This window comes from Maylandia zebra, linkage group LG11 (genome assembly GCF_041146795.1).
Source record: "Maylandia zebra isolate NMK-2024a linkage group LG11, Mzebra_GT3a, whole genome shotgun sequence".
Lineage (NCBI taxonomy): Eukaryota > Metazoa > Chordata > Actinopteri > Cichliformes > Cichlidae > Maylandia > Maylandia zebra.
In genome coordinates, this window is record NC_135177.1 from 34,233,115 (window position 1) to 34,248,089 (window position 14,975).

Genomic DNA, 14,975 nt, shown 5'->3' on the forward strand with positions numbered 1-14,975 from the left:
TGAACCTTTCCTGAACATGGCCTGTATATGCCTCCACGGTCTCTCCTTTAACTGCACCATGGGGCTCATGACTGGGTCATGATCATGGCCATGCTTAATCTACTCTAAAATGCACTAAGTGCTACTGAAGAGCAAACACTTGCCGCCCACAAAGGGGAAAGATGGCGCTCTGGGACAGGCAGTTTAGTGTCGAGCAGAGCATGAAATATTCACTAAGAAAAGATGTGAAGGATGGAAGAAGTGACTGCCACAGTGTGTGGCGTTCGTGTGTGCCAGGTCTAGATGCCTCGAGGCGAGGAGACTCGTGAGCACAGACAGAAGTACAAATGTAGTGGGAGTCTGCAGTGATTCGCAGGTCATTTGAATGCTCTGATGTCCTCGTTTGAAAGACTGTCGCTCTCTGGACCTAAAAATAACTACACAATGTCTTTAAAGGAGTTTTAATCTTTTATAGCTACATGACAAAGCCACACTATTATTGAATATTCACCAGGAATTTGTGTTGGGTTATCCTTTGTTGTTTATCTCAATAAGCTTGGGTCTATTGATTAAGTGTTTCTGGTGGTCGATACAGGTCAATAAACAGAAGTTGATAAGTTTATTGAGCTTTTAAACCCAAAAGCATCTCATTTTAAAATGTTTAATTAAAGATGGACAAACTGTTCTGTTGAAAAAAAAAAAAAAAAACAAGTTAAGGTCTCTCTTGGAAATGAGATTTTGAATCTCAATGAGATTTGTTTTACCTGAATAAATAAAGGCCTATAAAGGCAAATAAAAATTCTGGTTTATTTTATTTAACCTGACTTATTGTCAGGATAAGGCTCTGAACCACTTTAGACAAACTATGTTTTTTCACTGTACCACAACCAAAGAACGAGTTTGAACCACTAAGGATTGAAACATCAAGGCCTCCACCTGGCCAGTCCAGGGCCAGTTTGACTTGGGAGACCCTGCAGGGGGCATATTGCCCCAGACAACAGAGCTCCTGTGATTCACTGTGCCGTGAGCCAACGTTCCCCCAAAACGTTTTGGAATGAGTTTGTGACCAGAGCTGAGGAAATCAGCTATATCACTGTCGTATTCATGAGTGAGGCAAAGAGGGAGCCAGAGAGATGGTGTCTCTCAGATGATTTACAAACACCTCGGCGTTCCCACAGAAGTGTTGGAGTGGGTGGCTAGTGAGAGGGAGGCTTGGGAATCTCCTGTTAGACTGCAGATGGATGGATGGATGAGTGCATTCATTGTAGTAAATAGGTTTAGCATAAAGTCCATGTTTATCATTCATTTGACTGTAATATAGCATGCGTCTTCCTGCAACACACTGATCACTTTCATTCGTGCCTTTCTCGTATTTTTGTATATATTTCTCTTGTTTGCTAATTATTCCTGCTGTCTACTACCTATATTTTAGTCAGCACAGTTGGTGTGGAGCACCCAGAATTTCATTGTAGATGTACAATGATAATAAAGGGCTATTATATTCTAGTCTATTTTTTAATTTTACAATTGGTCTTGTGGCACAGGTGACATCCTATCACTGTACGAGCTCCTGAGAGCAGTCTGCACGCCTAGTTGCTCGATTTTATACACCTCTGACCATGGAAGTGATTGGAACACCTGAATTCAATAATTTGGATGGATGGAGTGAATACTTTTGGCAATATAGTGTATTTCATTTAGGCTGGGAAGGCTAGCAGTTAGAGTGCAATCCACACACTAGGAGATGCGAGTTACCCCTTGGGAGCAATCAAATGACCGAAGAGAGGAAGAGATTTTAGTAGACCAGAAGTTTTTGGGTTTTTTGGTTTAATTAATGCTATGGAAAAATATCCTCATGATAGTTTGTCCTCTGTTTGCTGTGTGGAACCAAAAATGATAAACCGCTGCTGAAAACCACATGCGTGCAACTCGTAATACCCCCTTAGCTACAGAAAACAGAATAATCAACCCTGAGCTGTAAAACAATTTCTGCATTCATCAGTGATAATATCTAGCAGTTGATATGGGAATAACCATGAGTTTGATTGTTTCGATTAGGTTTTTAAATGAACTCTTTATTTTTGCCAGAGTTTGACAACAGGTCTCTTTTAAAGGCTTTTCCAGCCAATAGCTCCAAACCCAAATCTTTATTCTATTGTTTAAAGTCCTAAAGAAACAACAAAACAAAACCGTTTGCGCTTGATAAATGATGCAAAAAATCATTCGAATAATTTTGAGTCAGTCAAATAATCAATTAAACGACTGGTCGTTTCAGAGCCATGCGCAATATCGGGTCAATAAAAGGACCAGAGTGCACGCACTCTGTCAATAGCAGCATGTTTTATTTTAGCAATGCATCGTGGGATAAGGAAGGTTTCTGTGACCCATTACTTTTGATATTATTTATTATTAAAATATTAGTGGTTAGTGTCAACCAACAGAAGCTATGCAGTAAATTAATAAAGCGGTCCACAGAAAATTAATCAGGGTCATTTTTGGTAATTTTGTTTCCAGTATTTAAAGTAGGCACAAAATTATCCAGTTTCAGCTGCCAAGTGTGATAATCATCCGCTTTTGTATGTCAGATACCTTTAAATGTAAAGAAAAACCCACATTCATCTTTATCCTAAATTAACAACTAAACCCAGTAGTTCAGTTTTAGCTTTAAAACCACTTCACTTTGTTTTTGTATTGATTAATTTTTTCAGACTGAGCCATTTAAATAAACTTTATGGAAATTACCACATGGAGACTTTTTGATTGATGAAGTTGTGAAATCAAAATCAATTAAAGTCACACTGCAAATGCGTCATTGAAGGTTAATCCTGCTAGTATGCAAGAGCTGGACAATAACTCTTACACTGGCAATTATTCGCTGCCAAGTTCCAGGAAAACAAATATATCAACATAAAAAGACTTCTGGCAGCAGCTGTTTGGATCACAGGGAGTTCTGAACCCAATGGCATTTATTAAACAGTCCAGGAGTAATACATTAGAACCATTACACCACTAGAGTTGTGAACATTTTTGTATTTTTTGTGTTTTGTTTTTTTTTTAGTTTTTTTTTTGTCTGTTGGCTGAATAAAACAAGCCGTTATAAAATTTGTTTTTATTTTAAAAATGCATTTATTCATTTTTGTGACTATGAATTTCAGATTAAGTATTCTACATTACCACTCAGAAGTAGTAGTTCTTGATCTAAAAAGTAAAGCCAGTGTGGAACTGCCTCAACCATCCAGTCGTATGAAAGTCTGTGGGACAAAGTAAGTGCTTGGCTTTCTTGCTCAAAGCCTTTATTAAATACTTTGCTGTTTCAAATGTTATTGAGTACAACATTATGCTGATGTTGTAAATTATGGTAGTTTTAGATGATAAAGCAAGGACACTTTGTGGCCATTAAACATACAGTTTATTGTCCCTGTCTGCGTCTTACTTGTTACATTCAGTTTGAAAAGGTGAAGCTGGTGATGGTGACACCAAACATTTTGCATCTTCAAAACAGGACTGTGCCAATTAATCAGTAACGTCATGGTGGTTTATTTAAAATATTAGCGAGATTTTCCCTGGCTTCAGTGGTGCAGAGTCAAGCAGTGTCTTTGTCTTCACCAAGCTGCTACCGAGTGTACTAAAAGTTCCATCCATCCATCTTCTTCCACTTATCTAGGGCCGGGTCGCGGGGGCATGAGCCTAATCAGGGAAACCCAGACCTCCCTTTCCCCGGCTACTTCCTTCAGCTTGTCCAGGGGAAAACCAAGGCATTCCCAGGCCACCTGAGAGATATAATCTCTCCAGCGTGTCCTGGGTCTGCCCCGGGGCCTCCTTCCGGTGGGACATTCCCATAACACCTTACCCAGGAGGCGCCCAGGTGGCATCCTTGTCAGATGCCCCCACATCCTCAACTGGCTCCTTTTCATGTGGAAGAGCAGCGGCTCTACTCTGAGCTCCTCCCAGATGGGCAAACCCCCACCTCATCTCTGAGGGAGAGGCCAGCCACCCTTCGGTGTCCAGTCCAACACACACCGGCAACTAGTCCAACTTATTGCCGGCTATGCAGACCAAGCTCCTGCAACGGTTGAACAAGGATTGAATGGCCCATAGTAATGGGCCAGACACCCCATACTCCCAAAGCGCCTCCCACAGGACACTCCGAGGGACAAGGTCAAATGCCTTCTCTAGGTCCACAAAACACACGTAGACCGGTTGGGCAAACTCCCATGCACCCTCAAGTATCCTTGAAAAGGTAAAGAGCTGGTCCAGTTTTCCATGACCAGGACGAAAAGTGCATTATTGCTCCTGCGTCTGAGGTTCACCTAACAGACGAACTCTCCTTCCCAGCACCCTGGCATAGACTTTCCCAGGGAGGCTGAGGTGTGATCTCCTATAGTTGGAACACCCTCCGGTCCCCCATCTTGAAGATGGGAACCACCAATCCAGAGGTACCGCCCCTCATCTCCATGCAACATTGTAGAGGCAAGAGGCCAAGACAGCCCTAGAACAAACCTCGTCCACCCCAGGGGCCCTGCCACCACGGAGTTGTTTAACCCCTAGAGATAGACAAGTCGTCACCCTCATCCCCAGACTCTGCTTCTTCCATGGAAGACGTGCCAGTGGGATTAAGGAGGTCCTTGAAGTATTCCTTCCACCGCCTGAGAGCATTCTCAGTCGAAGTCAGCAGCACCCCACCCGCACTATACAGAGTGCAGGTAGAGCACAGTTTTCCCCTCCTGAGGCAGTCCGAAAGTCTTTTTCCATGGCCTCTCTGAAACTCTTCCCACACCTGAGTTTTTAGCTTCCGCCACTGACCGAGCCATGTTCCACTTGGCCTGTCCGGTACCTATCGGCTGCCTCAGAATAACTAACCAATCCCAATAGGATAGTGTATAAAAAGACGTTCCACAGTTAAATTATGTCTCCCATCATTTTCTCTTGTCATTATATTTTCACCATACTGTGTGGTTATGTTTTGTGTGTTATCTATTATCTCTGAATTTTCTTACTCCTGAAAATTCTGTATCCACCAGGCTCTGCTTATAACAACATGGGAATTTAGCTGGTCTTTTCTTTTCCCCATTTTTAGAGTTAAGCTCCACGCTCCAGGCTTAGGGGTCATTCACACCACTCTTCACATTCACACAGGCTTCCTGTGGGGTTTTAAATGTCATCTGACTGCTGACTGACGAGGTGTCAAAGATAAGAATAGTTCGATCTGTTGAGAGGATGGAGGAGGAATCAATAAGCTGAAGAAACAAGTGAGGAAAAGAAGATCATGATACAGAGTGGTATAAAAACAGAAGGATGGAGTCTGATTAACTGATGACCTGTACTCCATCTCAGACCTCATCTGCAAAAGGTATCTGGAGTCTATCACAGCACGTCAATGCTGTTTGGCTGCAGTAAACTCCTCCAATGCAAGCAGGAGGGACACACACTGTTCTGCCAGCGTCGAGCTAGCACAGGATTCAGTGACGTCTGCTTGGAAAACCCAAACAGAACGCATCTTCGCTGACAGCCTATCCTGCACTGCCTTTTGTTTTATGCCTTGTCCAAACAGCTTCCCACAGAGTTCGCTTGAGTGCCAGCGCACTGCTGTAAATATGCAGATGATGATTTAGCTTCAGACGTTGCACTCAAGACCCATCCGTCTATCCGTTCATCTTAACCGCAGTGCTGTTGCTTAACTTCTGGGAAAGTGTGAGCCAGGCTTCGTCTGCTGATTAATTCCAGACGATGTTTAGTGTCATAACCCTCCACCCTTGTATTGTTTGAGAGCCCTCTTCATTGTAAGAAAGCTCTCCTAGGAAGTTGATTTACTCGAACACAAAATTTATACATCAGGACAGCCTCGATTATCACATCGCCACGTTTCAGGTGACGTTTGCTAAATCAAGCTATTTTCTTTTCCAGAAAGGAGTACTTGAATATGTCTTTTTTTTTTTTTTTAGGGTTTCAATTATGATTTGTTATCTAGCACAAAGATAGAAATTACTAGTAAGATTGTAAAACCTGCAGCCTTGACACTATAGAACAACATTTAATGAGTCCCACTGACAGCAGAGTATGGCTCAGAAAGTGCCGATACCCTCGTTTTGAACTCTCTGATGGCTAATAAAAGACATTTTGCTGTATAAACATTCGGGTGACATGCTAACGCTCGTTAAAAAGCTCTTTACAGAAAGCATTAGAGGGCCATTCGGGTCAGTTTCAGTGCTCTTTACACCCATTTAGCTGATTGTCACTGCCTCCACGTGTGGTAGATCATTGAGGTTGACCCCCAATAAAAAAGGAAAAAAAAAACCCAGCTGATTAATAAATTAAATCTTTTTTAGTGACCATGTGTGAAATCGAGTATTGGTTACTTGCTCTTTACTCAGTTTTTGCAGTTTTCTCAGTTAGGGACTCCAAACATAATACACTCGTGACTCACTATATAAATAAAGTTTGTTTGGTAGCAACTGCACAGCTGTCTTACCCATAAAATAGGGTCTGCCTTTGCTTGCTACCTGTGCATAAGCACTTGTGAGCGTGCATGCTGGCGACAGACCCATCCAAAGCAAGCCTAAGCTTTATTTCCCCAGGCTGGCTCTGCTCAGCTCAACACACAGGGAGCTAATCGATACTGATGGATGTGCAAAAAAAAAAAACCAGCTGGGGGAGTTGGAACGAGGCATCTCTGCCCTTGAAAATAGTCACATCTTTGTGGACTCACGCACTGTGAGCATGATTGATGTGAATATTAAAAGCGAAACTAACCTTGGGAACATTTAGCATTTAACATTCCAAGGCTGTAATGTGACTTGGAATAAGAGCAGCAGGAGACTTGGGTTTGGTTCCTGGATTAGAAACCATTAGCGAGGCCTGCGTGAGTCAAAGCTGCAGGGAGGGGATGAAAAATAGGTGGAATATTCCTTTAATGCAAGAGGGATTTTCTTATTCTTTGAGAAGGAGCAAATGGGGATTCAGTATGACGCTGGGATGTAAATTACCTAACAGAGCAACCTACATTGGCAAAAATAGGCAGAAGCAGGGCTGACTGGAGTGGGAAGGTCAGTCTGACACGGTGCAGCCTGAAGAAGAGTGGAGGACGGTTGCTGCAGGGAGGCGGGCGAGCTGATCACTGTGCAGCGAGAGAGCAGATGACGGGAAGTAAGTAAACACTGCCTAAGAACGAGGAAGCCATCTCTGCCCCCAGGTTAAAAAGTATCGAGTAAAGTCAAACACAAACACATGATCTATCCAACAATGTTTATTGAGTTCATTTTTTTTTCTTTTTTATTTGACAGGTAAAGAGACTTGAAATACAGCTGAAATGCTCTCAACAACAACTGTAAATACGCCAACTGGCACAGCACTGACGTCTTGTTGTGGGTTTATGATCTGCAGGAGGTGTGGACAGCATTTAAAAGAAAAAAAAAAACCGCACATTATCATGAGCAACAAGGAAGAATTTGAAAAAGGATGCAGACATTTATGGATGTGTTTGGCTACACTGACAGCTAGCAGTTAAATCATTTTTATTCTGTGGACAAAGATATTGATGTTCAGCTTGTTTGAAAAGGGCTACCACCCTGTTTTAAAAGAAAAATCGTGCCACAACCCAAGTCATGTTTGTTGAGTGTAAAAGACGGGCAGCTGGTGAGCAGAGTCACACAGTTAAACTTTTTAAGGTTTCAGCTTTATCTCTTCCTAAATCGCAACACCAGCGTCAAAGTCGCACTGACTTAATTTGTACTCTCCTCAGATCATTAAGCTCTCCCCATAAGGCAACAAATCAGATACTTGTTTTGAAAATTTTCAAAACGAGACCTTCTGTGGTCCAATAGATTATTGTTGGACTCGTGTAGAGTAGCTTTCAGAATAATCCTCAGCACTGTCCCTCATCTGTCTGACCTCAACCAGATTCTCTTCATTGGCTGCCCCTCATGAACAAATCATTTAAATAGGTGGGTGAGGCTTCTGTGCGCCTCAGGTGACCACGTTAGGGATATCCGCTCTCACAGTTGGATAACAGGAGGCCCACAGAGGTCACTCACACAAAGGCTGATCTCCATATTTGAAACTGGCCATGTTAAATATGAACATCCACTATTTTTAATGTGTATACATAAAAGACAAGCATAACCGGCCTCCTTTTAAAGGCTCTGAAATGTCAAGTGCATTTTACATAATTTTCTAGGGTTAATTATTTTATATATACTTATTATTTCAGGCCGCCTTTGTCCAGTAATTAAAAATATCTACTTTACTATTGTGAGATTATAAATAGAGATAATATTGGAGGGACAAATGAAAGGCAAGCCGGCGTGTCAATGGAGCAACGTCACAGTAAAGTCATGTTCAAAGACAATGCCCTTTTCTCAGTCCCTGCTTGCACTTGCTTTTAGTTAGCAGTAGCGAGGCACAGTTTAATCAAAGGGTAACTGTGGATCGATTGCTGCTCTGTCACCAGGAATGGATATGAAGCTTTTATTACTTTGAAGTCGGTGTCCTTCTCTACCATCTCTTCAGCCCTGAGTTTATATTCTTACAAAGGGTTGTCAAAGTGCTGTTAATCACAGACAGAATCTGCTTGAGCTGTATGATACAGTTTTTCGTCAGGTGAGAACTTAAAAGTGGATAAGTGGAGCTGTGGTAACTGCAAAATGAGGCATTTCAGGGAAACATCTTTGTGGCGTAAACTGAATCCATAGCCTTTTGTTTCTTCCCATACAAAGTGAGTGCAGCATGTTCTCATACCCGTGGTGTCAAATACTGCCATTCTTATCAAAGCTGCTAACGTCTCAGACACACAAGGAGTCCTGTGGCACCTCTGCCATGGTGCACCGCAGTACTGCAATAGCAAGACAGGTTTCAACTAAAGGTTTGTGGAGGACATGGTGTTACAAATAAATGCACAAGTTACATTTTCAGTGTGCAGGGCTTTCTAAATATAGCCAGTCAGTATTTAGTATTGAATGAACGCAACTAAAACTTGTGACTTAACGTGTACTCACAATGGCTTCCCTGCACCTTGGCTAAACATAACTCTCTCCTACCCAGACCTCCCAGGCACTTGAGTTTATCTCAGCATCTCAAACATGGAAAGTATAAAAGATGGATTTGGCGAAGCTAATGTGCTTTAAACTTGTGTTCTTTCATGGCCAGCAGGGGAGCAATGACTCTGGGTACAAAAAACCTCTGATGGTAGGGGAATCTCTGGTAAAATACCCCAGACTTCTTCGCTTTCTTAATAACGTAAACGCTTCTAATGACGATGGGATCAATCGCTAGCTTTGGGTTGTCTTAAACAAATGGGGAAAGCGCTCGGCTTCATAACAGGATTTTACTAACCAGCGACAAAGTCACGGGGCTGCACCCAGTCTACAATGTGAGGTCCTGTCTCACAAGCTCCCAACACATGAGGTTAGTGATTTCAAGCATGTAGGTCACCTTTGTCCGTATAGATTTCATTACTTAACACAGTGATTGTCATGAAGACGGCTGTTATGGACTGTGTAATGGTTGATGATTATCACTGTTTGTTGAACACTGGTTTTGACTTGTGGTTGTTTCAGTCTGTTAAAAATGGTAGATGCAATAAGATGAAGGCTCATCCAGCACTTTTTTGGGGGGTCAATAATTTGTTCTATTTAATTCAGTTCTTTTGTTAATTATTTTTATTTGGTGTTGTTTTCAAAACCTTTTTCAAAATTACCTATTTGTAATTTTGAAGAGTACTACTGTGTCCATTTAATATCGCTGTGACCTTTGCACCAAGACACTGAGGCCAAAGGTCAACTTGTACGCGTGTCTTCAGCTGTGTCTTAGAGAGCGGCAGTGTTTGAAACCTTGAGATGAGTCCCTGTAGGATCTATTCAATGATTCTGCTCAGCAAAACCAAGTAATTACAAGAAAACAGACTGATGAGTTTTCTTTTTTTTCCACAGCCAGAACAGATTTCTCATTTGGTTTATTTTGAATATCTGTGGAATTGGTTTGGCTTTTTTTCTTTTTTTTTTCTTGGAAGAAATCTAATCTTTTTAATATTTATTACAGGTTTCAGCACTCTCGTGTGGGAGGAGCATGCTCCAAAAATAAAAGCCCCATATATTCCCCAATGAAACGCTAATGTGATTAAAACTGCGAGCTGTTGAGTGCATTAACGTCCAGTCACCGGTTTCTTCCGTGCAGTTGCTGGTTCTGAATTTTGAGACTTTGTTGTTGTTTGCACCAAAGAAACTGTATGAATACATTCTCTTATTCGTCCTTCTGTCTCGACGTGTTGGCGCACTCCACCGGGAAAACTCGGGTCACTTTTCCTCGTGATAAACCTCGTTACCAGATGTCCACAGACAAATAAAACTTTGTATTTCCACAGACATATTCATATATCTTTTATAAAATAAATCTTGTATTTCCAAGTGTACAATAATAAAATGATGCACTCTGCAGAAAAAAAGGTAACAGAAAACTCCATATATACACACAGTATACTGTTTTGGCAGACAAAAACATGGACAAGTTCAGTATTGTAAACAGCTCTTTACTCCCATTCACATGTGTTCGTCTACCATTTATTGACTTCTCCCGTCGGCTTGTTGTTCCTCCTGTCCCGTTACATTCATACAGTAAATCCAGAAAATTGTGCTTTAGGAAATCTCTTACAACAATCCGCGGCTTTTTTTCCTTCATATCTTTTCTTAACACCTGTTCTGCTGAGTAGAAGTGCACTGTCTCCAAACAGCTGAATGTCTTAAACAGTCTGGTGGCTGGTAGTTCACTCATCTCTCCTGGTTCAGTCAGGAGAAGAGTTGGGGTTAGACGAATGGCAGCAAACTTGTGCAGTGGCGTGGAGGATGTAGAGATCTGAGCTTGATGACTGGGAAGGTTTGGTGGCACATGTGCAGCAAATGCTCCATTAGTAATTTGCCAGTTATCTAGACTTGAATTAACTTGCAGTGAAGCCGTGTGGTGAACTGAGCTCGTGCCTGGAAAAGCAGCGTTTTACTGATGGCAGAAGTTAGAGAGGTTAAAGCTGCGCTTGGGATGCAGGAATGTTTGTGATGGAATGTGAAGAAACACTAGCGTGCACGGAGCAGTGATGTCTGGGTAAAGACACAGACTGGTGAAGGAGCAAAGCTTTGGGTTTTGAGCTCAGGAGGCAAGAACAGAGTGGAGGTCTGAAGGTGGGCGTCAGGTCTGCGCGTCTAGTTGTCCTCGTCCGTCAGCTCCTCCTCCGCGATGGCCTTCTCCGGGATGGCCTCAAGGCTGCATCTGCTCTTGGACTCAGAGCCGAAGGAACCGCTCACCGCGCTACCTTTAGTCAGTTTACAGGTGAGCGCGGCATAGTGGATCTGCTTGAGGTTCTCCTGGACTTCGCTTCGGGCATGCTTCAGTAGATCCGCCTGGCCCTGAGAGGTAAACACAGATCACAGAGTCAGACAGCAGCAAATTGGGTGTCAGGAAAAACTGTAGCTTGTAAAACTTCTTTCAGTTTAATTTGTGCAACGCTAATTCACTACACAAACATCTCAAGGGGTGTTACACTGTAAAATAAAGAAAACCATACAATATCAAAGAGCACCCCAAATATTTGATGGTATATTATTAGCATATATTTTCTATTCTCTATGAACAGCACTTGGGAACAGTGGGGTTAAAGACCTCTAGTTGAACCAGGCTCAGGGAGGAAGCTGCAGAGCTGATCGCTCTTACCTCTGTGTTTAGATTAATGTGTTGTAGAGTTGTGTCAGTGTCAGATTTAAGATGTTATTGGCTCCGAAAAGTTTATTACAAATGCTTTGTGAAGGTCACTGACTCACAGTCCATAAACATTCCAGTTTCACTAACGTCCCACAAAGTGTCCTCGTGCCTCTGCTGTGTAGTGACAAACGTAACGAATCATCCATCCGTCCATCTTTTTAAACGCTTGTCTAATTCAAGGTCACAGAGAGGGTGGAGCTTATCCCAGCTGTCATTGGGCGAGAGTCAGACCCTGAACAGGTCGCAGAGCTGAACACGTCTCCTGTATACTTTAATTTCACTGCAGTTGGTTTTATAAGCACAACATACAGTTGAGTTTTTAATGAAATTTGAAATGTTTTTCACACCTAGTTCTACCTGTAACTTTATTTTTCTTAAACATGTATTCACTGCTTCAACATTACCTGAACATCTGTGCAGTTCTAACACTGAAAGTCCACAGCAGGCTTAAATAGTTCATTTTAAGTTGGTTAAAACACAAGTTACATGAGGTTTCTTTTATACGTGAGAGCCTTTATCATTGTGGAACACGTCACTGTTAAAGCAGCATTTACGGCCGACTAGATCATTTTCCTGACCAACAATCAGATTTCCTCCCAGCAGCGTTTCTCTGTCGTCACTTCCCTTAAATGTCAGAGTAGCTGATGCAGTCATCAACGTGCACTTTAGTTCAACTTGTCAGGCTGACTATGATCAAAACTTGATCTGCACTGTAACACCTTATTGATTAACAGTGATCAGCTCTGCTCCTGGTGCTGTGGCAGGGAACACACTCGGTGCTTTTAGCCATAAATCATGCAGCTCACTGTAGTGTATCTATTTATTCCTTTCCTTTGTTTCGTTTGTATACAGTCTACATGCCATTGTAGCAGGATAAAGGTTAAGTAAGCTGAGCGTATACAAGCAATCCCTGTGTCCTGAAAATCTCAAGACTCCTCTAAACACTTGCTGAAAGGCACTTTTTTTTTTCCCCAACTAATGTCATGATGTCAAAAAGGATCAGAAGAAATGTAGCTTACAGCGAAGTGAGAGGATGAAGCGAGCAGGGCCCATTGTATGATAAATAAAGGTTATTATGCAAAGCTCCTCTAAGCAACGTGGTGGCATTGGCCTCCATTAATAAAACTGGCTTGACTTATAAGTGATGTGACTGAAAATCTCACCTTCAGAATGGTGATGTTCCACGTGAAGCTCTCCACAGCCTTGTGCAGCTTTCTGCCTTTCAAGCCTTCCTTCACAGCCAGGTCGTGGAGGTTCTCGTGAAATTCCATAGCTGCGAGAGAGAAACAGACGAGAATGAGTGTCGAGTCAGTGCGGTGTTTGTTTAGGAAAGAAGAACAGCTGCTGCGAGAGTGGAGTCTGGGATATGCGAGGCTTGCTAGGCTTGTTGTCACTGTGAGGAAACGCATGCAAGCAAAGACCCTGGCATGTACTGTCGACATTCACATTTCTCCAGCAGCAGAAAACTTCAGTCTGCGGAAGTACAGAGACTCTCCGGAGGTGGGAGAGCATTACTGTCTCCTCACTGCACGCATACGAGGTGATAATGGATCGCAGTGGCCACAGTTACATACATACCAGGTCTGGAAAGCAGGTGAGATTGTCCTGTAGCACAAACTCCATGAAAATATTAAGTCGTGTGGAAAGCAGACGTGATGGAAAATGTGCTCTGTTTTTCAGCTTTTCATTGACCGCGGAAGGAAAATGTATCCGACTTTTCTTGGGACTGCTTTGTTTTATTAGAATCCACACAGTGTTTATACATAGATTTTCACTGGGATGTCCCTGTCAGCGAGGGACTGTTTTATGCCTCTCTTCAGCATCATCAATGGGAAATCTATATCATGCAGTGACTAGTGTGCAAATCCTGGGTAAACCCTCCTAATACAGGGATGCTAAGGGACAGGAGTACAGATGAGGAGAAGGAAACAGTGAGGCGGGATAAAAGAGACCCAGAAACAGAGAGAGTGGGAGACGGACACGACGCTCTTTCACTGTGGATTAGCATCACGGCCTCCAACAGAGGAGGGATTTGTCTCCTGAGGAGCTTTCCCACCTCTTCCCTCCTCTCCTATTTTTCCCCCTCCTTCCTCTGCATGACTGAGTCCGACTAAGGACATGTTTAAAGTTGACTTTGCTTTGCAGGGCAGCAACAGGAAACTTCAGCCTGAGAACCATAAACCAAAGGCAGACAGAGCAGAGACTCCATGACTGCGTAACATCTCTGCACTGGAAACTCCACATACATTTCCGCTTGAATCTCTGATAACAGCTTGAGCCAGTCGTAGTTCCTGTCAGTGCTGTTGCCATGGAAACATGGTGTGCACGAGAGAGAGAGAGAGAGCGAGAGACAACAACCCCCCCCCCCCAACCCCATTTGTGTGAAATCTCCATTATAGGTGTGTGGTGCTGGGCTGTTTTGGAGCCACTCAACTGAGGATTTGCGTCTGTCACCAGACTTCTGGCATGAATACAACCTCAGGAAGCTGACGGGACTCAGTCAGTTGTGACACATTTATCATATTTGTAGCAGATGTCACGTCACCGCTCCCAAGTTGTTTTTTTGTATTTTCCCCACCATTTTTGCTATAATCGAATGTGAAATGACATCTGTTTAATTCCAGGTCACTACTGTAACTACAGAGCTGCTGCTGCTGCGCACATGAACCATGACGGTGCTGAAGAAGGTGCACACACACACTTAACTTACACTGAAGGTTGCCTAGCAACGTTTTATGGAGTCTGGCAGGCAAGAAAGGGGAAAGCTCGTTCTTAGCAAAGCATTTGAGACTCTAATCTCTGAGGTAATGCTGCAAGACTGCAACTGTACAGTAAAGCCCGCTTCGAGAAGGCTGAGGCGTAATGTGAAGGATTGCAGCATGACCTGAATTTTTCAATAGGTTAAATTCATAATTCTTTCAGCAAGACAGGATCATATCTACTTATACCACACATGCCACTAAAACCTAATTTTATCAGACATGGAGTACAAATCCAGATTAAGCAATTATCCAGGTCTGGGTCACAGGGGCAGCAGTCTAAGCAGAGACACCTGACCTCCCTCTTCCCACTATATCCAACAGCACTTTCACAGGACACTGAGACGTTCCCAAGCCTGCCAAGAGACACAGAGCCTCCAGGATGTCCTGGAGTGCTCTAGGTAGGACGTGCCAGAAACGCATTGCATAGGTGGTGTCCGGGAGGCGTGAACTACATCTTTCAGTGTGGAGGAGCAGTGGCTCTGCTCTGAGCCCCCC

General features: G+C 42.9%; 1 protein-coding gene across 1 annotated transcript in view; it reads right to left on the reverse strand.

Moving 5' to 3' along the window:
• Positions 1-7,206: 7,206 nt before the first annotated feature.
• The window catches only part of plcl2 (phospholipase C like 2), a 43,496-nt gene continuing 35,727 nt past the window's right edge, over positions 7,207-14,975 (reverse strand). Inside the window, exons 6-7 of the mRNA XM_023153406.3 lie at positions 12,882-12,991; positions 7,207-11,366 (exon numbers count right to left, since the gene is read on the reverse strand). Coding sequence (XP_023009174.1) covers positions 11,163-11,366; positions 12,882-12,991 — 314 coding nt within the window. The 3' untranslated portion in view covers positions 7,207-11,162. The remainder of the gene's footprint in view (positions 11,367-12,881; positions 12,992-14,975) is intronic.